Source organism: Cygnus atratus, chromosome 1 (genome assembly GCF_013377495.2).
Source record: "Cygnus atratus isolate AKBS03 ecotype Queensland, Australia chromosome 1, CAtr_DNAZoo_HiC_assembly, whole genome shotgun sequence".
Taxonomy (NCBI): Eukaryota; Metazoa; Chordata; class Aves; order Anseriformes; family Anatidae; genus Cygnus; species Cygnus atratus.
In genome coordinates this window covers 37,654,393-37,681,368 of record NC_066362.1, presented here as the reverse complement: position 1 = coordinate 37,681,368, position 26,976 = coordinate 37,654,393, and the positions used below count along the sequence as shown (strand labels likewise).

Here is a 26,976-nt window from a genome sequence, read left to right as displayed (position 1 = left end):
TTGGAGAGACAGAGATGGCAAAGCCCTTGCTCAAGCAGCTTACGCTGTGCTGGAGAACAGCAACAGGCTGCACCAAGCAGTCAGACAGAGAGAGTCAGCAGCAAAGGGCAGAGGGAGTACAGACCGCCTAAGCCATTTTGCTTAATATTTCTGATTTTTTTTTTATTTTTTTTAAACCCTCTCTTGTTAATTCAACGTAGCTAAAGAGAGGGTGTCGAAAGGAAATCAGCCGCAGAAGCGAACCCCGCAGGAGGATATGGCCCAGAAGATGGATTAGGATCTCCTGACGGCAGGCGGTGCGCCGGGAGGGCGGCTGAGGCGAAGGCACGGCAGCCCGCACACCGCCGCTCGGCCTCCGGCAAGGCAAGGGAACTTATTTTTCCGCCAGCAGAACCCCTTGGCATCTTCGGCCAGACCTCCCGGGGCCGCCACAGCAGCAGCGAAACCACGCCGTGCCGCTTTTGGGCCGAGGGGCTCGATGGGCAGCGGGCAGGAGCTCAGCAACTCGCGGGACCAAAATGGCCCCCGCGCACAGCGCCCTGAGGGGAGGCGGTGGCCGCCCGACCCCGGGCCATGGCGCTCCCCGCCCCCGTTGTGCAGCCGCCGCGCAGGCGCCCGGTGAAGGGGGCCGGCGGCTCTGCTGGGGCAGCGGCGGCGTTGGAAGCCGAGGGCCGGCACCCAGCGCTCCGCCATGCCCGTGCGCTTCAGGGTGAGGCGGCGAGGGGGTGCCGGGGGCGGCTGGGGGCGGCAGGCAGACAGACAGACAGGCAGGCAGGCAGGCAGGCAGGCAGGCGGCGGGGGGTGGGAGTCTTGTGCTACGGGGAACCGGCCCCAAAAGGCAGAAAGACCGCCGTTGTGGGCGTGGAAGAGGTCATTTAAAGCGTGATTTTGCATGCTTTTTGTATGTGTGAAGCTGTTCCACGCTTGTGTTTTTTTTCCTCCTGCTGTTCAGAGTAGTTTCGGTCTCTGGGGGGTTTGGTTTGGGAGGTGAAGAGCAGCCTCCTACTTTAAGTGTTTCCTGCAGACGTCTTTTGAGGTGTTTCCTCTCAGATTACATACCCACAGGTGCTAGAAGCATGGCAGGCATCACTCGTGACAGATACCTCTCTGTTTGCTGCAGGGCTTGAGCGAATATAAGAGAAACTTCAGATGGAAAACCCCAGAGTTGTGTAGCCCAGCCCAAGAGCAGAAGTCCGGGTGGGCAGGACTTCGGTCGGATCAGTTAGGTAAGCGTCCCCAAAACTGCCCCTCGAGTGCAAAACCCAGCACCACCCAAGTCAGCCCTGACGAAGATCAGCCTTAGGTGCCGTGGGTCTCGAGAGGTTTGCTGTGGTAGGGTGTGCGACCACAGCAAACCGGTAACATTGGCAGTTTGGACTCTTTACACAACTGAAATTATATTCCTAGTTGCCGTTTGTAGGAATGCATGTTTGAATGTCATCTTGCTTCAGGGTACACTGAAACTTTGTTTTAATGTTAGTGCTATTTATACAAAACCTGAAAAACGTGGTTTCTGACGTGCAGCATAAACTAAATCCCAAACATGAAGCACAGGTGCGGTGTTAACCCATACAGAGCACGTAGAAGGATGCATTGGTTTACCTATGGTGCATAGAACCACTAAGTAAATTTTTTTATTAAGAAAAGACTAATTTGATCAAAGTCTAATATAAAGTAAAATTGTTAGGAAGACTTACCCATGGCAGCTGACTAGGACAAACAGAAAAGATGGACATTAAACAGCAAAGCTTGTGATGCTGTAGTCTGGGATTTAGTGTTCTAGATGTTATCCTGGCAGGGAAATGTGAAATTGAAAAGTAGGAGAGAAAGGAAATAGCATCTGGATTGGAAGACCCATTGAGAGTTGAGGGATAGGAGTAAGCTGTAGAGTGATGACAACTGGCAGTGCATTGAAAAGGAGCATTAAAACAATACGAATTATTGTAGTGGCACAAAGCAGATTAACAAAGTTGTGCAATTCAGTGCAATCACACTATGCAGTCTGTGTAATTGGAGTCCAATATATTCATTAGATGATACAATAAGTGATCTCTATTATGGCCTAGTAATTAAGAACCAACTGCTGGAAGTATGGTTTGTTTTCGACCAAAATTCTAGACATTTCAGTAAATAATTTAATTTTGCCAAAGATTTTACTTGTATATTACTGCTTTCTTCATTACAGCAAGATACGTCTTTCTTTAACCTTGCTTTCCTTGCACATGCCTGTAGGTGCGGGTACCTGTATTTAAGAGAGTAACTTCCACAAATTCTGAAATGCAGGCATATCCACACATATTAACCTGTTTTGAAAATTGTAAGCTATGCATCATCTCCAGTCACGTGAAGGATGGTGAAACTTCGTACAGCAAATATTACAAGACTTGCAATAAAGTCATGAGTTAGCAATACAGCAGTTTCTCCTTTTCACATTGTAGCTGTGATTTTGTGTGTGCTTGGTGTAGTTTTCCTACATTTTTGGATTCATTTGCACTCACACCTATCTTCTGGCCATTTAACAGTGTGCATCTTTGAATGTCACTCTTGACACCTTGTAGGACTTTGTCATCGGTGCAGATTGCTGTTGTTAATACGCTTACTGTTCTTCCTGTTGAAATGCATAATTGATAGTTTTAAGAATGGCTTGGAATACTGGCAGAAAGAGTTAAGAGGTGCTCTGAGTTCTTTCCTGTTACTTTTCCAGTGTTTCTCTATTGGAATTATTTCCTACTACCTGTATATATAGTTGGGCATACAGACATTATGTATAGATCTTTCACTGCAGTTTATCTCTTTCTACATTTTTTTTTTCATGAGACGGGAGTTTCTTTCTCCTAGAAATTGTTTCTTTCAGCCAGTTATAGGCCTTCAATTATTTTTCCATCACATATGCACACTTCATATTTGAATTGTCATTTTCCATTTTAAATGTGTTTAGCCATTCAGTCCTTGTCTTAAAATGGTAGGGTAATTCTACTTTCATCTGCATGTGTCAGCAAGTCTTTAAAATAACTTTATACCTTGTTTTGTTATGAGGTCTCTTTAGAATTTTGGAATTTGTTTCATGTTTGCACTATAAAGTGTTACCAGCTATCTGAGGTGATAGTTTTAAATAGACTCTTCAAGACACTCAAAAATGGAAGTCAGTTCAAGTATCTCTTCTTTAATGGCCCACAATTGTATTAGGGGTCTGTCACGGTCCATGCACAGTAAATGAGAACCTGTCTAGCAAGGTATATAGTGCACGTGTAATTAGAAGTGCTCATGACATTCTTTATCACTATAGGCTGGTTATTCGTTAGCTGTGTTAACAGCGTTCTCTTCACTGGCTCTGTTAATTTTTGTTGTTGTTTTCCTGTACCCAGAATCAAACTTGCAAAAGATTGTTCTGTGGCCATGTTTTCTTTACACGGTTTTATCCAGCATGGTCCTGGAGCACGGTGTTGCTGTCCCTCTTGAGTGGAAAGGAAGGCCATTCACAGATGTGAAAGAAGTCATAATTTCACGATTGTGGCCACAATTCATAGGCTGTCATTGCTCAAAGATACTAGAATATTTTTTCTCTAATAATCTGTTGTATGAAAAGCTTTCTGTTTCTTCTTTAAACAGAGTGATACTATGTATTCAAGATAACATTTTAGTTAAACCTAGTATGTCCTTTTTTTTAGGAATCACAAGAGAACCAAACTTCATTTCCAAGAGAAGGGTACCATACCATAATCCACAAATTTCAAAGTCCTTTGAATGGACAGCAGATTGTGATTTGGATGACCCACTTGAAACTGAGGTTCTGAAGACTGCAGAGTTGCACACAGACCATAATAATGATGTGAATCAGGAAAAAATTGAAACACCGGAAGGACCAAGGCTCCCCCCAAAAGTTCGGTCACATTCTGCAGATTCTAGAGTTGAAACTGCTCTTGCCCTTGCAGAAAACAATATGAAGAGATCACCAACTGTAGCTCCACCAAATAAAAATGAAGCATTTGTATCTTCAAAAAAGGAACCAGAAAAAATGGATAATGGGGTAAGGGAAGATTATTTTTTTTAAATTGACTGGTATAAAAATTACTAATCTGATATTTACAGCAAGTTAGCACGCCACCTCTGTTGTCTAACTTTCCTTAGTTCTGTATTTTGATGTTGTTCTACATTGTAGCTTCTCTGGTGGGAGAACCATACTTCTGAGACCAGCCTTTGGTTCCATGTAGGTCAATACAAATTTTCCCCTTCACATGCCATCTCTACTGATTTCACTTAAATGACCATTTAGCCAATGATTTATAGACTTCTTGGGGTTGTTGGCTATTATGAGAAAATGCACTTTGCTTTCATATAATTCCTATAACAAAACAAAATTGTTTTGAAGATGTGCATTGAAAGATTTCTGACTTGCAAAACATTGTAGGAAAGGGAACAATTGGTGTTTTTTTTTTTTTTTTATGTTGTCAGCTTCACAGAGTCCTTCAGAGGAAAGCAGGCATGAATATTCCACGTTTAAATACTTTCCCCAGAAATTCTGAATATCAAAGCCAATTTATTTGGAAGAGTCCTCATGAAAAGTCACCAATACTAGCAGCTGAAGAGGTAACTTTCAAAAACTAAATGAATAATTTCTTTTATGTCTAAGGAAAGGTGTTTAATTTCCAAGATTTCCTTTTTTTTTTTTTTTTTTTCATAAACTGGCATGCTATTACATACATTTTTTTATTCTATTATGAAGAAGTGCAGGATAATCAGATGTGTTTCCTTGTGATTCTTCATTGTAGCCAAATGTAATTACTTGATCTCCTCCGCCCTGATTTTATTCAGTTTCTTTCTAACAGGACCATTTTCTTTAATTTGCATTAATTTTACCTGAGGAGCTCAAAGGTCCTACTCAGTATTACCCTTTATTTTCATAATTTTTATGTTGTCTTGTATATAGGTAATCAACATAGGGATGTTCAGATGTTCTTTATTGTAATAACATGTCTTGCCACTGAAATCAAGCAGGTTTCAGTATTTATTTTCAGGGTCTTTTATGGGCTACCATGTTTTCTTACTCTCAGTCTCCATCTCTGTGCACATATAATTCTAGGCCCTAAAGTGCATCTCTGTAGTTAGTCAGCTGTGTTTTTTCTTTCATGAGAACTGCTTATATATGAGTGGAATTTCCTGATGATCCCACTCCTGTGGGATTTTGATGCATCTTAGGAGTTTTTGGACTTCATAGGATTGGGAACATTGCTAATCGGATCATGAAGAATAATTCTGCTTGTGAGACTGCTTCGTGTTTTGAATATATTGTTACTGAGGTTGGGACAAAGGAGACCCACTCTATCTTTTGGTCCTTTTACAGTATAGGCCTTTCTGCAGAATCTGGAATTTTAAACTTTGCTGTAAAAGAAAGCTTTTGTTTAGTCTTGTTTTTTCACTAGGGGCATACGCGTTAATGGGATTACCACAGATGATGCTCTCTCTCTTTTGCTATCTGCAGGTAGCAGATTTGTTCCCTAATGGCTTTCAAAGGTGATAGATGTTGATAACTAGGGTCAATCACTATAAACCTGTTCCTGTATTTTTCTTGTTGCAATGCCAAGCAGGTGGACGTACTTTGAGATACCTGTTTCCCAGCAGTCCCTTATGCAAGGAGAACTCACTGAAAAGTGTGACAGTAGCATAGAAACCAAAGGGCCAAAGGAAGAGGCCAGTCCCAGAATGTCACCCTACGGAAAATTTCATATGGAATTCCATTTGATTTTATTAGAAATCAGTTTGGTTTGACCAAGTTATCCAAGTTAGGTTGTAAGTCTCACCTAAACTCACATAGCAAAGCTCAGGAAAATGTATGCCACATGTGACATATGGCCTGGTCTTTCGACGTTCAACACCCCATGAGGAAATGATATCAGATCACGTATTAGGTAAATTCTGTACCTTGGCTTATAATGCAGTAGCGAGTGGAAAACAGTGGTTAGATCAAATTACCAAGCCCTAAGCATCCAGTTCAAAACCAGAGAACAGTCATCTGTTGTTTCTTACGGACAGGACTCCTAGGGAAGATTTACGGCATATGTTTTAAAAATAAATAAATCCTACATGTAAGCCTGAAGCTGAGCCGCAGCATTCCCCACTGTCTTCTCAAATAAAGAAAACCTTTGCTAGTGAACTTCGGTAAGAACAGCGTTTGAGCACAGGTTTAACTGTGCGTGAATCGCTCTCCTTCAAATGTATTTTTTTGAAAGCAAGTTTCTTTTCAGTTTGTCCTAGATGTTAATTAGCCTGCACATACTGTATTTTTATGCATGGCTGGCTCTCTGTTGGTATGTTGAATTGGTTAACTGATTTTGAAAATTTAGCCTTAAGGTAAGCAAATCACCATACTATTTTTTTTCATCTTTTTTCCTTACCTAAAGGTTATTTGCAATACGAGTAAATCCATACCTCCGTTCAAGTCTCCTGCAATTACTTCTGAAACAGAACATGAGAGAAATTTCAAAGGTTCTCCTCCTGCTAAGAGCCCACAAGAGAGATGCTGTTCAGAAGAGAAAGAATTTCTGGTTTGTGAGCAAGTAAATGTTTCCCTAAAAGAAAGGCATTAAGTATGCTTTAATAGTTTTGATTGTTCTTTTCAATAACGTGGGTGTGAGGATTTTTAAAAATTGTTTCAGTTACATTTTGTAGCTGTTATTAATGACACTGGACTGGACTCAGTAGTTGTTTTGCTGTAAAAGACTGAGAACAGCACTGTACAGCTTTATTTGCTCTTAGCAGTTTCTGCAGTGCATTTGTTCGGTTTACAAAGTCATTCCAAGTGTTTTTTTCCTGAACTGTCACCTTAATTTGATAATGAGTTTTCAAGTTCTTTTTTGAGTTCTTAGTTTGAGTTCATTCTTTCTTTCTTCTTTTTTTTTTTTTTTCATGCAAACATTTTTAGTGATTGGCATAGTTTCTGAAATCTAACTCCAGTTTATGCTCTCGTTGCTACCAGTGTAGTTTCTTAGGGTGCAGGAGGATGGATGGGAGGGCTTACGCTTTTACTACTGTTTAGGCCTGGAGTTTGTTAGGTAAGTCAGATAGTGTGTGTATTAAAAACAAAGAAATCATGATGTCACAGTTGGAACTGATTTTCAGACAATATTTTTTTTTAAAGAAATATGGAGGAAGGGTTATCGTTGATTTGCCTTTACCTTCATAAGTTGAAAGGTAGACACAGGACGTTGTATAGCCTATGTAAGTTCTGTTGATCAGAGCAAAACGTCTTTTACAAAAGTCATTTAGCTGTCTGAGGCCTTGCATTTCCTTGTCTTGCTGTTGGCTTGAACAAACACTGGTGGAATTTTAGTAAACGTGGTTGTAGTTTTTTTACCAAGTGCATTTAATAACAAGGAATTGCTTCAGACTAAGACCTTCTGAAAGTAGGAAAGAGCAGTTTAGATTGCATGACATTTTGCAAGGTGGAAAGATGAATGTCTCTTTTTGTAGCAAGATGCTGAAAGTAGCGTTGTCTAGATTTCTGCAGGTTAGCTAACCTTCGTTCAGGTGGAAGGACCACGTGAGAGTCTCTTCAATGCCCACCTCTGTTTCTTGGTAAACAGGAACAGCCATTGTAAGGCAGCATGTTCCGTAGGACTGTTACTGAGCCAAATGCATCCTTAACATGGAGTGCCTGTGGCTTGGTTTAAGCTGTTGGTACTTTTGAGGTTCCTAAAGACGTTTGTTGACTTGGAGGCTTTATGATTTAGAACCTAGACCTGCCTGTTGTTTTAAGTCCCATTTGAGACTGACAAACATTATGCCCCTTCCTGCCTCTTCTAGCAGATGTGAAGAAAGCCTAAAAGTCACGAGGCTTTCAGGAAGCATTTCTTTGTTTCTTATATCAGAAATTCATGTTATGTTTTCCCATGAGAGTTAATAAGGAAAGGAAAAGAAGGCATGAGAAGGGAATTTTTGGTGAAAGCGTTCAAAATGCTTTTTGTCTATACCCACATACCTTCTCTGATGAATTTCTTGAAAGAAAAATTTGGGAGTTCGTGTGTGCTATTTTTCTTGCTTTACGTTCTTGTTTTCTTGAATTTGAACAATTCCTGTAAAGATCTCCAGCAGAAAAAGAAATAATGTTTGAGATTTCCAAGAAGATGAAAGAAACAGGAAAAAAATGTTTGATGTGAAAGCTGAACAAATCAATCTGACCCTTTCAAAACCAGAAGGACAGCAAATTAAAAAATCACATTTTGGTTTATTATAAATCGGTTTATATTGCTTTACTATAAGGCTAACAGTATTTATTTATTTTAATTATAAATTCCAGAAATATACATGTTGAGTCTGGTTAGAATGCACAGGTATGGTACTCTTTTTTATTTATTTTTTGTGTTAAATTCATTTTGCGAAGTGTACAGAATAGATCATCTAACTAAGTGAATGCTGCACTTGGAATTATAGCTTTGGCATTTTGCTGCTTGATTTTTGCATTAACAAAATGTAATATGCTATCTTGTATTAAGTATGCCAAACAGCTAACATGTTAAAATTAACTTTTTGCAAAAGTTTGACGTCAAAAGGAACATGAGGGTTTTCAGTTTGTTAGCTAATGCAGTATTTTTAAAATTATCTTTGCCTTAGAGTAAGAGGGAAGAACCGTTTCACAAGCCAGCAGAAGATGCATCAAAACAAGGGAAATCAGAGCAGAAACATCCTAAACAAAAAAATAAGCAGCATATCAGTCAAAAGCCCCTCTCTTTACGTACAAATCGTGGGTATGTATAAAATGGGAAAACCTAGCCTAGCACATAGGTGTACAGCTGACTGTTTAGAATGGTTTATGATGGCCTTTATCTATATGATCCTGTAGTCACAAGAGCAACTGTGGTGTCTATACCCTGCAGCACTCAGTCTGAGCTTCCTGTGGGTACATCTAAACCTGATGTTAATTTGTATCCCTTTCTCCAGGCAGTGGAAGCTTTGTAAACACACTGGTTCAGATGAACCTCCTGATGCAATAATGTTATTAATAATAAATTAAAATCAAATGAAATTAAATCGATGCAGTGCTGCTTCTAAACTCTCAGAGAGTGCTTTGGAAGTTGTAGTCACCTTTCAAACTGCTTTCCTATGCTTGCTGTACGTGTCTTAAAACTGTGTCGATTGTACTTGAGGTCTTCTTTTTCTAGACTATACAAGACTGAAGGGAAATAAAGAAATTTATTATAGGGTAATATAGGGTAATCTGACAAACATTGAAATAAAATGACACTGTATGTTACTGAGAGATACCCAAATATCTTTCTCCTGCCACATACCTACATTGTAGAAACTGAACTCATGTTTCCTTTTTCCACACATCTGAGGTAAGTCAGAGAAATAAAAACTCAGAATGGAAGGAAGGTTAAAAATGCATAAATCTATTCCATCTCTGCTGTCTTCACGCTTCGTATATCTCCCAGTGATTGCTTTCCTTCACACGGCTTTCTGTCAGTGTTAAGGTATTAGATTGAAGATGGGAGAGGAGACTTACCAAGGTCTGAATGCTTTTAGGTATTGGCAGATAATGACAAAATCATCTCCCCAAATACTATGAAATAAAATCGCTTTATGAACAAGTTGGCGGATATAAGGTAGTTGAAGCCTTTAAATCTTTAGATTTCATAGTTCCTCGATGTCATAGATTGTAGTCAATTTTTCAGTGTAAAATTCTGTATAAATTTCTTGAGCATTTTCTACCAGTTGAAAGACAGATTTCTGCCTCTTATGCCTTCAGTGTGGTAGCACAAACAAAAGTTTCCAAAACAGTCACTGTGCAAATAATTGTGAAAATGTGCAGAGGAAAAGTTGTCAGTATGCAGACAGGACTTGCACTTTGTATGCAACCGGCATTGCATGGCCTGCTTTTGCAACAGAATGACAGACAGAGGCACAGTAGTGATGTGTTTTTGAACTAGTCCTTTAGTTTTGCAAGTAAAACTGAAAAAAATCTGAGTCTTAAAAAAGGAACAATATGGAAAGAAGTTCTGAATGTAAAGTTTTTTTTTTCCTTGATACTTTTTGTTTTAAAAGGTGCATTTTATTCTCTGACTTCAGACTTCTATGATTTACTTCTGAAGGACTGAAAAAGTATATTTACTTTAATATATTAAATATCAGGTGAAAAAAGTTAGCAATGCTCTAAAGCAAAAACAACTCTTTAGATTTAAGGTAATACAGCCACAGTTCAGTGTTTAAAGGGCTTGTAGTATTGCTTAGTGCCTGTTTTAGGTTGGATTATGCTCATTTTTCTGTTTACACGTGTGTGGCTGAAGGGAAAATGAATCTGTCTTTAAGAGTACCGAGTGCTTTTGAAGATCAAAGACAGTAGGCCATAGTTAGATGAATTATTACTGAACATTGTTCTGGTAGTCAGATGTTTCTGCCCCCAAGAACCCACCCCAGCCATATGCAGAGCATATTGCCTTTACAGCAGAGTTCATAGAAGGAAACATCTTGGGCGCCTTAGTGCCAGACCAGGCAATTTTACTTAAATGCACCTTCATCGGTGACTTAAACCAAGATGTTCCATTTTGTATTGAAGTAATTGAGGCTTGTGTGTGTACTGTGTTCTGCTGATTTGGCTGAGAGGGGAGAAGTTTCTGGCAGAAGTGTTGTGAGGAAAACAACAGGAGTAACTACTTGAAGATTTGAGAACTACCAAATGAAAGAGCTCTTATGTCTGTCCTATTTGTGTTGATGGTGGTCAGCTGTGTTTCAAAGTGTGCATTTTCATATCTTAGCCCTGGAATTTAAGTGCAAGAATACCTTTTATTGTTAATATGAATTTTAAAATGTTCTTAAAGAGTCTTCTGGGTATCAAGCTTTATTCTTTCTGTCTTTTCCCCCCATCCTCATTCTTGGTATCCTAGGAAGATGAACACTGAATATAGGTCAAAATTTTTGTCTCCAGCCCAGTATTTCTACAAAGATGGAGCTTGGTCTCGTATTAGGAGTAAAGTTCCCAATCAGGTGAGTATTCTTAAAAAAAAAAAAATAAGTCTGAAACCTGAGTATGCTTTGTATTATCATTTTTTATATGCAAAAAACTTTGAATTGCAATCTTCATAAAATGGTTTTGAGATTGCAGTGCTAACAAAGGTGACTACAAAGAAGTCTAAGTTCTGACAAGTCAGATTAATATGTAGTAAGAAAAAGTAAGAGGCAATGTGATTTTAAAAATGAATTAATTAATGTGACATGGAAAGTAAGGGAGGAACTTTGTTTCCCTTACAAATCAGAATTGTCCAGAACAGCGTCTTTTTGACCAGATAATTCAGTGTTGGATGTTCAGCTCAGTTTTAACGTGTTTTTAAAATGTAGAATTAGATGGTAGGAGTTTCAAGGGAATAAAAGGAAAAGGCCAACACATGTACGAGCCTAGGTCAGTCTGACAGTCCGGCTCAGTTTGTTAGCCTGCCAAGATAAATCCATTCAAAGCAGTCAGCTGCGTTCAGTCGAACGCACCATAAAATTTAGAATTTCTCTGTCCAATTTTAGCAAACCTAAGTATTTTCTTGTAATTTATTTAGCAACCACAATCAGTGTTATACCCCATAGGAACTCATTTGAGAACTCTAAAAATACTCAACAGCTTCAGGAGCATAGTATTTCATAGCTATTATTTAGTAAGGTTCCCTGAATTACCCAAGTACATCAAAACCTTCAGCAATGTGCTAAAAAACTGCCAGAGCTAGTTCTGCAGCAGGCAGATTTCACTGAAGTGGCCTAGGCTTCTCTCATGTGATGGAGGGAGCATTCCTGACACACTGTGTGCCGCTAAATACATGGTAGGTACTTGGCAAATGGGAGCTGTCTCATCGGTCAAGACCAAGCTGATGTGGAAGGCAGAACTGGGGGGGATGGCTCTAGGGCACTGGGCTTTGAGCTTCAGCAAATAGCATAGCATTCGCTGGAGAAGGCACGAGTATCGTGGTAGCTTTCAGTTCTATGTTTTCTTACTGGATCTAAAAAGTCATTCTATTCTTCTTCTTAGGTAAAAAGAAATTTATATTGAATGTAGGTAATAATGAGAAATACGTCTCGAAGTTTCAATTATATTGTAGTTTGTGGTGACTCAAATTATTGTATCCATCATCAGATAATCCGTACTGCAAAAACAGTCTGGTGAGGAGGTTAGAGGACTAAAATAGAGCAGTATTTTCTGTTTGTTAAATACCGTTGTATGTATTAGATTTACACTAACCATTCCTAAGGCTGTAGAATAATCTAAGCTACTCATGCAGCCTGGCTGTAAGCAGTGTACACGATGTTTCTGTGGAATATCACCTCATTTGTCTGGCATCTAAGGCTTTTGTCTGGAGACTGGGTGTTGTGTCAGAAACATCCAAAACTGGAGCAGGCGGCAGTCCAGAGCAGCGTCTGCTTCAAGAGTGGCTGCCTGGTAGGCAAGTAGAGAGAAAGGGACGCATTGCCATGGAGTGTATTTTGTTTGCTACACGGCCAGCTGGGAGGAGTCTCTGCAGTACGATCAAGGGAAGGAATGAGGAGACTGCAGGTGGAGGGTGGGCGTTAGGCCTTACAAGGCAGGATCTTTTTTAGGGTGTGTTTGAGAGAAGTTGGAAGTAAATATATCTGGTGTTTAATTAGAGTGCACAAGAAACTCCCACGCTGTAGATAGGTGGTTTGGATGGGTCTGACTCTCCTGTGGAGGTTTTGTTGCTGACAAGGGACTTGCAGAGGAACCCTGAAAAAAAGTCACTTCACGAAGAATTCAAAAAAGAATTAGTAGGAATTTTTAGGGCCTTCGAAGTGAAGGACTTGTGCCAGCTAGCTAGAAGAGCCAAATTTTAAGACAATAATCACAAATGTTTTATTGACTATAAATATACTTATATGACATACACACTTCTAAATATACATACCTACGTTAGATCTTAGTGTGACTTCATATAGGAGAGGCTTTTGGAATTGGAATTGCCTGAATTTCTCCTCTGTTAGACTTGGAATCACATGTCTGTGAGCATATTGAGCTAGTTTGTCTAATAGACAAAGAAAACCATTTAGCTTGTGCAAATGTGTTAGTGTGATTTTCTGTGTATTTTTTTTTTTTAATTGTTAGTGTCTTATTAGTATTTCCTTATAAATCTTACAGGATTATGACTCAAAATGAAGTTTTTTGTGGGTGTAGTGCAAGTTTAAAGCTTGGATTTTTTCCAGTCTTCTGGATAGATTGGAAGGAAACCAAGATTAATTAAATTAATTCTTAAAACCTCTCTTAGTATATGAATAAAAAAACCTGATAGACCTCATCTTTTGCTGGGCTTTATTTTTTTTCTGAGTTCAGTAATATTTTTGTTCTAAGGGCTAGGAATCCCGTACGTCTGAATTAACAGAAATGAATAAAATATTTCATTCACAGTTGAGACCTAAGAAAGAATTTAGCCATTTGAGAAATACATTACTGCAGATTAATAAAAGGATGTAAGGCTTGGAAGAAGCATCAAGCAGTTTTGTTTGTGAAGCAACAAAGCCATTCGCGATACAGGCTTCCTTACCCGTTTCTCAGCGGTCCTTTTGGTTTGTAAACGATTCCCTACCTGTTCCCGTGCTAATGCACTGACACGACTGCTCTGCAGAGCTGTGTCACTGCTGCCTCTGGTTGCTCTTTGAGACTCCCCCCTGCTGAGGGTGCCTACAGAACATCTCTCTGTAGTGTAAGTGATTAGATGATAAGCTTTGACTGCTCCAGTCGGGTTTCCCCCTTAGTTGAGACCATACGTAGATAGCTTTGGGTCCAAAATGGACTTTCTGAAGTTCTGAGCCCAACAGCGAAGATTGTAATAGAGCCCTGGTATGACCTTAGCTGTAGTGATTATTGCTAGATTGCTACCTAAAATACACATCATTAAGGTTTTCTTTTGAGCAGTAGAATGAAAAGACCTCTTTGAATTTATGCTTTTGAAAAATTAATGCGGACGATTCATAATCACAGCAGGACTCTCTGGGGCTTGTGTCCTGCTGAGATAATGCTGCCTGCTGAGTCACTGAAGGAGACGCTTGTCCTTTGTACTTCTTCACAATTCACTGGAGACATAGTATTCTTCCTTCCCCCGCAGCGTCCTGTTGCTCTGGATTTATATTCCTTCTGTTGTGGCTATCATAATTAATTTTTCATTCTTCTGCTTAAAGTGAATAATCCAGTAAATCGCTTGCACCTCAAACTTTAAACGCTCCTCTTAAAATGACAAGTATATATTTTTAATGGGCTATTCTTTGGAAGTTTAGTGGGTCAACTTGTGGGGTATTAGCTGGTGTAGTCTAAGTGGATTTCTATCTGCTGTATCCGTGGCTTTTAGTGGGATTTGTGGAATTTGGCCCACTTACCCTGTTCCTTGCAGGAAGAACTATGTTAAGCCTATCGTGAAATAAATAACAATAATAATAATAAAGTAAAAATGTTCTAAGGGTAGTGTCAGTATTGCTTTTCTGCTCTTTGATAAAGTGCTTATTTCCTCTGAACCATTTTTTAGTGAGACAGGATAACAGGATACATACAACCATATCAAGAAGTTATTTTTAATCATTTGAAAATAAAAGTTTTGTTGTTGCTTTTTATTCACGTGCTTTAAATTGTGTTTGTGTGAAAGACACAAGGCGGAGAGTATTGCAACAGTTTTAGTCATAAAAATGGCAGTGTTAAATCAGCAGCATAATATCTACAGAGAGGGTTTGCAATGCTTATTTTTGAAACAAAAACTGACATTTTAGCAGTTTTGCATCTCATTCTTACAGTTAGTGATAGCCTAGAAGGAATGATTTTGATATTATGACTTACACAAAATAGCGCTAAGAGATCTCATGTAGTCATCAGCTCCTTGCTGAGATAAAATCAGTGTAGCAATAAACAGTAGCAGTGTTCACAACCTATTAACTCAGTAGTACACTTGCATACAGATTTGCTGACTGGAAATACTCGGAAATTAATATGTGGTGATTGAATTTTTGAGTGTTAAGGCTTAGAAATCTAAATTAATTTCCTTAACCTTGACAAAAATTGTCAAAATACCAGTGCTGATGTGTTTGTTTTACAACTTGTTACTGAATCTCAGGGAGGCAGCATAGAGCTGTATTGACAGGTTCTCAGTCTTTAGTTACTTACTTAGACTGTAATAAAGTTAGAACAGTGATACAGTGTTGAGAGGAAAGTAAGAGATTTTAAAATAATTCTGTATTCCTCTTCTTAGGCATCTCAAAACCCCCTAAATTCCATGTGGTATATGGAGGTTGGTTGCATCTAAGTTCTTATTTGAATGTTTTAATGGGGCATTGTGCTGTGCCTAAATCCTGATGGAAAAACTAGAATCCAACACTAAACTTACTCGTAGCTGCTGCATAACTTTTTGTGCTCACTGAATAAGTAATTGATAATTTTGCTTTGGCTTAATGGCTGAAACATGCTTACTAAACGTAAACTTCTGTTATTTTTGCTTTCCTTTTTTTGCACTTACTGTAGCATGCAATGTTCGTGCTGTGGGTGGCCCTGTGTTATGAGTAACTTGCCTTTCTCTTTTAGCAGCCATTAGCAAATGCAAGTACTTTGTAGTAATATATAAGTGAACTTGAAAGAGATGTACAGCTTAATGAAACTTTGATGTGCAGGTGAGAGAACTTCGAGCAAGAGCAAAGGCTTACAGACAGCGAATAGAGGGAACACACTTCTCCCGATACCATCTCAACCAGATCCTGTCTGATAATAACAGTCTTTGGGATGTGTCCTCGAGTTCCAGTTCAGAAGAAGGCATCAGCAATGACATTAGAGCACTAGATCTTGCCGGGTAAGACATGCATTCCTGCATGTTATTCTGCAGCTCTGAAACAGAGCAAAATGCTGAATGTTGGCTTGGCATAGGTTTAAGATCTTTGATGTTTGACTATAAATTCTCTGGAACACGTGGACGTTTACCATTTCACAGATGTATCAGTTGATTTGTTCTCCGATTTAAAATGAGGCATGCTCAAATCTTATGAAAGAAGAGAAATGCTTCTCCTTTATAATTATCCACAAATGTATATTTAGTGTGACAACCTTAATTTCATCAAGTATGGGAGAATTTATCACTGAGTCATACTGAAGTAATATTCATCTTTCTATTGGAATGATGAGAAATACGTTTTGCCTGCTTGGAATTCATCCATGTTCTTGTCAGGATTAATAACCCAGTGGTTGAGTCTTACGACACTGCTTACTTCTGAGATGAAGATTTAGGATCTGGAATGGTGTGCATCCATTTTTTCCTTTCTTAGAGTTCCATCAGAATTGGCAGATGCTAAATATTTTGCTAGGAAAATTCAGAAATAGTGTTTTAGTGACATGCACAGAGATATTTTTCAAACAAAGAGGGAAGAAAAGTCGTTTGTGTATTTGCTGAGATCTGAGGTTTGAAAACAATGTCTTGGATGATTCAGTGTATGGTCCACTTAGACTGCTGCTTCTGTGGTGTGAGGAGATCTATGCATTTGCATGACTGTCGCTGTTGTAAGGGTTGAGGGATGACTCATAAAACTGTATTTATTACACTGATGTCAAGTACGGGGTGGTAATTTTTAGGATTTGTTAGCTTATTTTTTTTGCCCGTGAAATGCAGACCCTTTTACTGATCTTATTTCTATGCACTGTGTTGATTTCTGTGAGCAACTTTGAAAAGTTGTGCCAAGAAAGTAGTTTTCTAAGCTGCTTGGCTTTCAAAATTGTGCCACCAGAAAGTTCCTACACATGGAATTAGTTACATTTTGAGCACTTCTGATAAGCCAAATTGTTGTTTTATATTTCAAAATACAGAGCTTGTTGTTTTATATTTCAAAACACAGAGCTAATTTTACAGTCCATTTCTGGAAATAGTAGTTCAAAAAGAGTTTTCACAGAACCCAGTTTGAAAATGGGTTGTGCTTAAACATCAGTTAAAATTTCAATGGGAGTTTAATCGTACATCACGTTAACTGTACCACTTCTTAATATCTGAACTGTACTTTTGATGAAGGACTGAAGTTAATGAATATGCTCTATATAGGCATATGTATTTCATGCAAATCAATGGTATGAGATGCTGCTTTCTTTGTTGCCTAGGGTTTCTGAAAAAGAGACTGCACCAAGGCCAAAAATGCTGCAGCAACCTGAAGCCAGAGAAGAGTCACATGAGAATGACCCTGAGAAAAAAGACATGTCAGATGCTTCAACTGTTCCAGTCAAAAGGCGTTTAGTTTGGGGTGAACAAGAAGCTACTGAAGAAAAGGAGAATCAGCAGTCAACAGGAGAGGAAGAAAAAGAAAACGAAAAAGCTGCAGTTGTAGTGCAGAATTTAGAAGAAAACAATAAGGACACCAATGAAGATAACAAAGTTGAAGGGTAAAACTGAACATGTTTGTCATATATTTAATTTTTTCCTCTAACATCTCAGAAATTTGTAGGTTAACTAGTTTTTGTTCTTAAAGCAGATTTACATACGAGAGTATAATTTAGTGTGACTACTTTTGTTTTTAATTGTACAACAAGGAATAAGAAATTTCAAGACATCGAGCTGGTTGATAGAAGAATACTGGCTTTCTAGCTTGTCAGGCTGAAGTTGTAATATCAATAGAAGTGTGACAAATTACAATGCGTTTTTCCCAAAGCTTTACAATTTGTGGTCTAGGCCTATCAGAACAGGCTGTTTGTTGCACAGCAGCAAAGCATAGTGAAAATTAAAGCTCACAATTTGCTTCAGGTTGATAGTGTAGGATTCATAGGATTCGAAGGACAGAATCCATGCCAATCTTGTTCTTAAGTGCCTGTTTTTCTGAATAAAACTCACGGGCAAAGATAGAGGACTTTGGAGAAAAAAAAATAGCATCCAGTAATCACAAGTGATTACATTACTGAGGCCAGGTAGGAAAAAGGTGTAGGGATATTTAGAACCATGTGGATTGTACAGTGCATAGTACTGTGTTTGGCAGTTGAAAGATCTATATTATATCTACTTACAGAAGTCTCTGGCTTTTTACTGTGCAACTTTTGCAGACTTTTTTGGTAGAACGGTATTTTAGTTTGATATATATTTAAAGCTGAATAACTCTGGCCCTTGTTACTGTACTATCTAAGCATTTTGTATTCCCTATTGTGTTTTATCTTTGGTGTTGCACCACAAATCTAAGGTAAGGAAATGTAATTATCTCCTTTGGGGATTATATCCTGTATGCAAAGCCAGGCAAAGAAGGGTTGAGATGCTAGACCCAGATAGAAATGAAACGCAGGCCTCAGCATTCACAACTGTCACCTGAAAACTTTAAGTTTCTGATTCTAGAGATGATGCAGTTCATTGATGTTTCTGGATTGACATGGAAGATTCTCTGTTATCTTGAAATGTGGTTGTGTGTGCGCTGAGATCTGCTCTAGGTGTGGCCATGCAGCTTAACAACAGCATGCTATCCAAGCCTGCTTAAGAGCTAGAAGTGAGACACTCCTTGCCTAGAGGTCCTCAGAGTGTGTCTAGCATGCACTGGTAGGATCAGGTTCCTCACACAGTGTGGGCATGCTGCCACCTTACTTTGCAATGCGTCTGGAGGAGGAAGACAGAAGTGGTAGTGCTGATTTATATAATAACCTGGGGGCTAGAGTGGTTGCATAAATGTGGGATACTTGGTTTCGGTTCCACCACATTGACTGAAAAGAGACAAAACCCACATTCCCACCTCTGAGGTGACTATTGGCAACTTCAGGTTCAAAGTTATGCTGGGCAAGGACTCTTTCCAGCCCAGCTGAGTCTGTGCTACTGTGCAGCAAAGCATTCAAGGTTTATTGGGACGGAGGGAGCCTGAATTTGTAGCTTGAGACTATTTATGAATTTTATCCAGTTACCTTACAAAAAAATAATTACAGAAACTGAGGCCTGGGGCTAGAGTTCAGGATTTGTCATTGCAAACAGGTGTTTTAGCTACAGGCTGTTGGTGTTTTATGGCCCTAACTGACTTACCTTCATCATAGGAATGTGTTAGAAGTCAAAAGTTTGAATGCAAGATGCCTGAGTCCTTAGCTAACCTTGTAATCATTTCTCATTTTTGCAGTGAGAATGCCTTACTGCTGAATTCTGCAGCTGTGTCAGATTCTTCTTCTGTATCCTCGGAGCCAGGCGGCAGACTTCCTACTCCAAAGCTGAGAGCACTTGGTAGAGCACAGAGGACCCATCATGATCTCACTACCCCTGCTGTCGGTAAAAAGACTTTTAAATGCAAAACTATATTTCAAGAACTAAAGAAAAAAAGACATACATGAATTAATTCAGTAAGTTTTTTTTTTTTAAGGTAATAATTTATTTTTCATTTTCTCCACTACAATAGGAGGTGCGGTTCTAGTGTCTCCTCCTAAATTCAGGTCTTCATCTTCACAGCCGCGAGTGCGAGGTTTAGGAACAGACCCTTCCTCAGCTACGCAAGGTATAAGAGAAGCTACAAAAAGAAGGTCCTTCCGGGTGAGTAAGGAAGGGAACTTAGCATTTTGCATTTCAGGAAAATGCTTTTAAAGTAATTTGAGTAATTTACTCAGTAACTCTTTTTCTTGTGTTATATTTTATTCTAAAGTTATCAGCATCTGTGACTAAAAGGGATGATGTCTGAATAAATATGTATTTTTTTTTTAATCAAATAAAGGAGTGAGATTAGATGAGCTCCATTTTGGATTTTTCTGCTAAAAGTATGGGGTCTGTTTGTTTTTTTTTTTTTTTTTTTTTTTTTAAACAAGCAGAACTAAAAGTTGCCATCCGGAGCCCTTGATTTTTTTTTCCTTTTAAAAACATTTATTGTATACATGAGGGTCTGTACTTGAAGGCTGGTGTGAATATACTTAAAACAGTATATATGAGCTGCTTTTTTTGTTGTTGTTGCTTTTGTCCCTCCCCACCCTCCACCTTCTGTTTTAGCCTGATGTGGAAATGAAAGCTGTTTCACTCCTTACCTCTCCACCTGCTGGGCTGGGAACTTTGGATCCTCTGCCACTTAGGCAGGATCAGTGGCCTTCTAACGGTGTTTCTGATGAGCGAGTTTCTCATAATTCAGCACATCAAGAGCATTCCTCTGTACCTCCTCTGCTGAAATCAACCAGAAGCTGCCCTGTGTCTTGCTGGAGTCCCTCTCCTCGTATTCAGGGAACTCTCAAGGATCCTGAATTCCAGCATAATGGTGGGTTTTGTTTATTAACTGGCCGTGTTAGTGTCAGGGGATGGAAATGGTCACCTTGCAGTATTCTGACCTTAATGACCATAAATAATGTGTCGTATGCAAATGGAAGCTTTTCTAGCACATATTGCTGAGAAGGTGTGCACAGCTGTCCACCCTGGTTTCAGATTCCACTAACATCATTGTATTCTAGTGGTCTGTTGTCTAATTTTTCTGTATTAATTTCAATAAGTACTTGCTCATTGTGAGAATAATTTGGTTTAGCATGAACAGTTGTAATGGTTAATCTTTAGGCCACAACTGATACGTATATGTGGGGCGATGTGTAACTGGACCTCTAAAACATGGTATTATTTTGCAGAAGTTGTGGATTTCTGAGAAATAAGCTCCTTAAATAGTTCTGCAGAACATGGAAACAAACAAATAAAAAAAATCTATAAAAGGTTTATTGGATATTTAGAAAAGACACTTAAATTTGTTTTTTTTTTCTTTCTTTTTCTTTAATTCTCTGTGAAAATTCTACTTTGAGGAGGAATTTGTGCTGGAGCATTTCAGAGATTTTTGACAACTGTTGAGGGCACAGAGGGCATAAATCTGATAATGAAGAGTCCTTCACCCCTTAGTCAAAATAAAGTTTATACACTTGCATTGCCATTCCAGAAAGGCTTCCGATAGCTGCCCAAAATAGTCCCACAATTTTTGGTTCTTGTGTTGTAATTACTAGTTAATAATAAGGTAATAATTTAATTCTAGAAAGGAGCAAGCACTGGACAGGTTAAGTGGATTAGTGAAATCCAGAGAATCTCCTTGGAAAGAGGTTAGAATTGGTGCTGCATTCTAGCTCAGCACCTGGAGTGCAGTTCACTGCATTGCTGTTGTAGCATTTACCAAAGATAGGGGAGAAGAATGCCATGGAATAACTTCTACATCAGCTTAGGGTAAAGGAGTCTCATGGAGTTTTTGGCATGTTTGCTGTTTGAAAGACTCGCGTTGATGGAGATAATGCAACATTTTCAAATGCTGTACAATTAAATATTATCCTTTGTCTCTTTTGAAATGATTCAAAAATATGCTTTGACTTTTTTCTCTTAGGAAATATTGGGAATCCAAAAATGAGATCTTTCCAGTTACCCCTTCAGGAAAGAAACTATAATGATGAAGGTATTTCTCATCACAAAGTATTACTGTATATCATATGTGTGTTACCTAGATTAATTTTAACTTTTGCAGTCACTTGGAAGGTCTCTGAATACAGTAACTAATACTGGTTTACATGTTTGCATGAATAACTGCCCCATTGTTTGTTTTATCAAAAGTAATTAAAAATGTTCACCCCAGTAATGTGAAGCAGGAATATGAAGGTATATTCCAGCATAAATAAACCATTAAATGCAGCTGAAAATTAAGCAGCCCATTGTGGTTCAATATGTTTAATATAGCTTACTCAACTCCATACCTAAAATCATTTCCTCCCCACAATTTTTTTAAGCCTTTGTGTTGGTAGCAACAGAAGCAAACTGCAAAATGATCACAGCTCAGGTTGCAGCTTCAGTAATTATGGATGCAACTTAAAAGGTACCACGTATCTTCAGATAAAGATTTTGCTTGAGTGTTTGCCACCAGATACGTAGCATAAAATGGTTCCTCTGACTTCAATTTTCAAACCTGCTCCTCTGCTACGTGTGTTAGGGAGCAGAGGCATCCTGTTATTCTGACTGCTGTTTTGGCTTTTTCTTCCATTTACTGTAAATATACTCGGGGGGAGCAGCCAGTGCGTGCATGGGCCACCAGTGTGTCTTCTTGGCCCTTTTGTGGGCAGCCACAAAAAAACTCTTCTGGTCGTGTGAGTCAACCAAAGGCACTGTGTAGCCTCATTAGGTTTGGGCTGATACACATCATTTCTTAGCTTGACGTATAGGGTTGACCTTGGTGTGGTGCTATGCAACTCACAATCACTTGTGTTTGGTTCAGATTAGAGTATGGGCAGAGTGAGGTTGTATCTGACTGCAGTTTATTTATAGATATACCCCAGAGTAACCAAAGCCCTTTCTGGTACCCCTTATGCTTGTTGGCTCCTTGGTTTTAACCAAGGTTCAGACTGATTCTCTATTTCACTCATTGCAGTTGGCTGGAAAATGTGTGGGTTGTGCAGATGGCTCAGCCAAGCATCTGTGTATCTACATAAACCATGCAAAATCCTATAGTACTCTGCAGCTTCCCACAAGCTTGCAGCTCACAGATCAAGTGCAGTAATTGCTGTTTCTTTTTTTTTCTTTTTACTATGAGCTGAGTGATGGTATATGAGCTTTCAGAAACAGGTGCAATGTGCCAGCTCACGGATATTTCGTATGCCCATAGTTGTTAATGTGCATACAAAACTGGGAGTTATTCCAAGGACACGTCTGATTGCACAAGTGTAGTTAGCAGCTTTCTCATACGTGGGAACACAGTTGTTATGCACAGCGTGTGAGTCTGTTGTGAGCTGTTTGGATGACTGCATTTCGAGGATTTAGAAATGCTCCTGAACAGTTAATTGAAACACTGACAAAGTACAGGTCTGGTAGAACTTAGATGCAGAATCTTTGTTGTTGCTTTGGTGGTAGGGGGCCTGGAAAGCAGGGATATATATATATATATGTATGTATGTATGTATGTATATTTTAATCCATTGCAGGAGAATGGGTGTAATTTTTCATAGAGAGCATCTTGACGGGGCTGTAGCAACAAGTTAATAATGATGTTGCAGAAGTAAAGCGTTGTGCTTTGCCACAGAAGCAGCATCCAGCCTGTTTAATTTTCAAAGTTCTGTTGGGTGTGAAGTGGATCTTGTGTTCAAAAAGAAGACCTTTCAGAAGTGCATTTATAAAGCTTGCTTGTTGTCGTTGTGTTAAACTTCCTGTTTTCTTCAGAAGATACATTTCTTTTAACAGCTTGTGGCACACTAACTGCTTTTGGCACAAAAGAGCTCTTTTGGCAACATAGGTTGTGATATTTTAGTTGTGGCATTCTAAGGTTGTCCTGTTTGCTTGAAGTGGTTTGCTTTCATGAATATGTTTTTGTCAGAGTCTAGTCTATGCAGAGGAGCAACGTCTGAGGTCCCTGACAGGAGAGTAAAGGTAAAGATGACCTGGAGAATCAGGCAGTACTTTCAAAATTCCCCAGGTGACATTGGGGATCTCATTCTTGAGTTTAAGTGCTGGGCATGTAGCTCTCTTAAGCTTACGTGGCCTCCTAGTAGCTTTCTAGTGAAATTCTTCTCCTGTATGTCAGTTACCGAGTAATAGAATCAAAGTATATTGTGATACTGCTTTATTATCTACTGTTACAGGGGGTATAAAAATACCTGTACTTCCCAAGTCTGCCATGAATGCAGCTGTGTTTTAAATGCATATTTAATCTTTGTGTTTATTTTTTCCCTTGTTGCTTTCCCCAACAGATGACAGGCTGTCTCAGATTTCTGCTCGCTCGGCAGCTTCTAGCTCACTTGCATCTCAGATACTGGAACGAGCTCAGAAGAGGAAGGAGGATTTCTGGGGCAAGACATAGGCTCTCCCACCTGTTTTATAGAAACTGTAAAAATATTTATTTTTATAGGTTGTAGTGTAAATTTTTAAAAATGATGATTGTAGGTGCCATGTAGCATCCTTTCACTTGTCACTACTGTGGCTCAACCTTAGGACTTGCCATCCCAATTTAAAATTTCAACGTTTAAACCAGTGTTGAAAATATAGGTCCTTTATATTTGAGAATTATGTTACACAGCCATGTTTTTTTTGTTGCTGTTTGTTTTGTTTTTAATAGCACCTCTTGAAACTCAGACAATTACTATACCCAGTAACCTGTGTATTACTTTTCAAGGTATTCTACTGCAGTCTGGCAGTATGATGTGGGACAGTATTCAGGGGCAACGCTATCATTCACCAAACATCTCAGTTGCTTGATTTTAACCAGATACCTTAAAGGCAACTGTGGTGTATTTGATTCTTTACTGTATGAAGTGTGAGTACAACACAGCTGTATAGCAAAATTTGTTGCTTTTGCTACTTAATACTTTTAGCCTGTTAGCAAAAAGCCCTTATTACTTTTTAAGGAAGCTAATACGGAACATACAAGAGTTTTAGAAAAGGACATTAAGCTTCAGGGTTTGTTGATTGCCCACAGTTTTTTGGCCAGGATGACTGTTAAAGATCAATGTGTACAGTTCTGCAGCTTGTCAGATGTAGTGAAATGTTTTGTGGGCGAGACCCATATTTAGTGTTAATGTCAACTTCTCTAGAAAAAGCAACCTTAGCCACTTTAAACAGTGGTCTTTCCCAGCCCCTCTTCAACCTCAGGTACTTAGGGGTAGTGGATATCTTAAAATAAAGGAAGAATGTTTTCTTGACTTTGACATTTAAATTACCTCTTTCTAGTTGCCTGTTTATGGGAGACTGGACTACTGTTACAGTTGTCACAGCAAAAAAATATTTGTGATTTATGCTGACAGCCTGTTTTCTCTTTGCAACTGATGCAAACAAATTAACATGAAATCGAAGAAGTAGATGGCTAGCAGCCAACTCTTACAGTGGTTTGTTTCTTCTTGCGTGGCTTCAAGTTTTAATAATATTTAATTTGGAAATTTTGCACTAGAACAATTTGAATTTTGTACACATTTGTATGCATTCTGATTTTGTACACAATTACGTCTATGTAATACTTAAAATAAAAAAGGGTTAAGTTGGATTTGTTTCTATTCAAATTATTCCAGATAAACACCAGTCTATTATGTTGACACTTCTCTGTTTAGTGGAACAGCTGTTCAGCTGGAACATCGATGGACTTTTGAAAGACAAGACCTCAGAACAAGTCTTTAGAAAGAATAACTTACTAAAGCTATGTGGATATGTTGATATTTGGAGTCCTGAGCAGATGGGTGCTACACAAGCTGAAAGACTGCAATGCCCAAAGGGACAGTCCCCAACAAATGAGGTGTTGATATACAAAACGAACGGTATCCAGCACTGATCATGATGAAAATCAGTTTCCATTTCCAGAATTTCTGCATTGCAATAGCTTCCTACCAGTAGAGTTTGAAACAAATCAAGGCGTTTTATTTTTTCTCTAAGACTTCTGGGCTTATTCTTTGGGATACTTAAGTTGTAATTGGTCAGAAAGTTTCTACTGAAAAAGAAACCCTATTTTTGTGTAAAACATCTGATATGAAAACTGACAGTCGCCACTGTTTTACAGTGGGAGACTTAATGGCTAAAGCTGGAAATGTTTTTGTTAAGATGGAAATGTTAATTTGGTTGTCTTCTGTCCACGTTCTTCATATTGTTTAACGTTTGTCATAGCCAAGAGCTCTCATCTTCCATTATATTCCTGTGGTAAACCCATATGAGTTTTATGCAATGTGTTCTCTTCTTAAAAAAACAAAGAACAAAAACAAAAAACAGCAACAACACAAAACACTTTTATTTTTTTCTTTTCTAGCATTGCCTGGGATTTCTGGTTATCTGGCAGCTCAATCAGAGTTTTTGTGCAGGCCCAATTTTGAGGCCTGGAAGTAAAAAAAAAAAAAAAATTTCATAGCATATGTGTCAATTTTGATTACAGTATTGCACTGTGAGTCGGGTGATTTCTAGCAGGGAGACAACAGAAGTGGTAGAGGAGGGAGATGTTTTTGTTGCACAGGGGTACAGACCAATTTAGAGATGAAAATGGAAGCCCATGGCATGCCACACTTCATCGTGATATTTCCCCTGTGAACACTTCAGCTTTTGCCTGAAGTGCTCTACTTGAAGTTACTTTTGCACAGAAATATTTAGGGGAAATGTAGATAAAATACCCCTTTTTGAATAACGTTAGTGCAAAGCTTCTGAAGGATGCTCTTCCGTAGTCTTTGAGGCAGAAAAAAATTCTTTATGCCTGCTTTCTGCTATTGTTGTTTATCTAGTTCTTCAAGAAAGTTTTTTTATTTTTTATTTTATTTTTTTTCTGACTCAGTCCAGCCTTCAGACATGTTTCCTGTTGTGTTTTCCAGTAATCTGACCATGGAAAAAGTTCAAAAGTGCACCCTTTATTAATAATTACAAATGCGTGCTGTACAGTGAATGTGTATTGTTTTCAGTCAAGGAAATCTTAAAAACCTTGAAGTGGAGAGACAAAAAAGTTAAACAAGGAGGAAGTCAGTTGCCAGTAGGAGATGCATCTGTAAGGAAGAAACAGCTTTGGGAGCTTGTCAAGGACAAGATTAAAAAAACCAGCACATTAACAATAGACCCAGTCAATAGTTGTTGAGTTGCAGGTCTTCTACTCCAGTACTGGGTGAATCTCACTGTTGTGGGTTCACAGCTCTCAACCACCTGTAGAAGTCAGTCAGTTTCTCCTCGCAGACCGCTGCCACTGGGGAAAAGTCCTTCCCATACCTCACACTTCTACTGAATCTTCTATGTTTTGCATACTAGGAACTGAAACAAAGCTGTGTTCACTATTCCCAAAGCTGTGCTCGCTTCTAGTATCCTCCTCCTCCTGGCCGAATTGCTCACAGTGGCTTGACTTCAGTGGGAGGGATGAAACAACTTTATAAGCGCTAAGGCAATTTCTCCAGGAAAGTTTGGATGCCCCTTGAGAATGAGGAGAGTTTTAAGGATTCACCTTATGCTTACAGTAGCAGCAAGGTAGTATTTAGGCATTTGCATCATTTTATGGCACTGGGCTTTCGTTTCTTTTCAGTGTCTCAATTTCCTTTCGTGGTGCGTCAGCCTTCTCTACTTAAAATGCTGAGCTTATCCCTGAAACCCTGGACTGAACAGTTTGGGAAGG

The 26,976-nt window shown here is 38.9% G+C and overlaps 1 protein-coding gene across 7 annotated transcripts; it reads left to right on the top strand.

Annotated features, from left to right (window-relative positions):
• Nucleotides 1-24,894, top strand: MDM1 (Mdm1 nuclear protein). 7 transcript variants are annotated; one of them, XM_035544161.2, is made up of 15 exons: nt 1-709; nt 1,121-1,226; nt 3,669-4,027; nt 4,453-4,587; nt 6,399-6,554; nt 8,608-8,741; nt 10,878-10,977; nt 15,213-15,251; nt 15,628-15,803; nt 17,093-17,371; nt 19,066-19,211; nt 19,339-19,469; nt 19,917-20,175; nt 21,265-21,333; nt 23,609-24,894. In XM_035544161.2, the coding sequence occupies exons 1-15, from the start codon at nt 692-694 to the stop codon at nt 23,716-23,718; spliced, it is 2,217 nt and encodes a 738-aa protein (XP_035400054.1). In that variant the 5' UTR covers nt 1-691; the 3' UTR covers nt 23,719-24,894. The 7 variants fall into 7 exon arrangements, with proteins under 7 accessions (XP_035400054.1, XP_035400060.1, XP_035400055.1 ...); XM_035544162.1 differs by having other exon boundaries at nt 603-709; nt 6,399-6,542; XM_035544167.1 differs by lacking the exon at nt 1,121-1,226 and having other exon boundaries at nt 602-709.
• Nucleotides 24,895-26,976: the final 2,082 nt, after the last annotated feature.

What these genes read in the sequence shown, in the direction of transcription:
- MDM1 (XM_035544161.2), top strand. An exon ending in CAATACTAGCAGCTGAAGAG is followed by an intron (nt 4,588 to 6,398) that starts GTAACTTTCAAA and finishes CCTTACCTAAAG; the next exon opens with GTTATTTGCAATACGAGTAA. An exon ending in CAAAAAGAAGGTCCTTCCGG is followed by an intron (nt 19,470 to 19,916) that starts GTGAGTAAGGAA and finishes CTTCTGTTTTAG; the next exon opens with CCTGATGTGGAAATGAAAGC.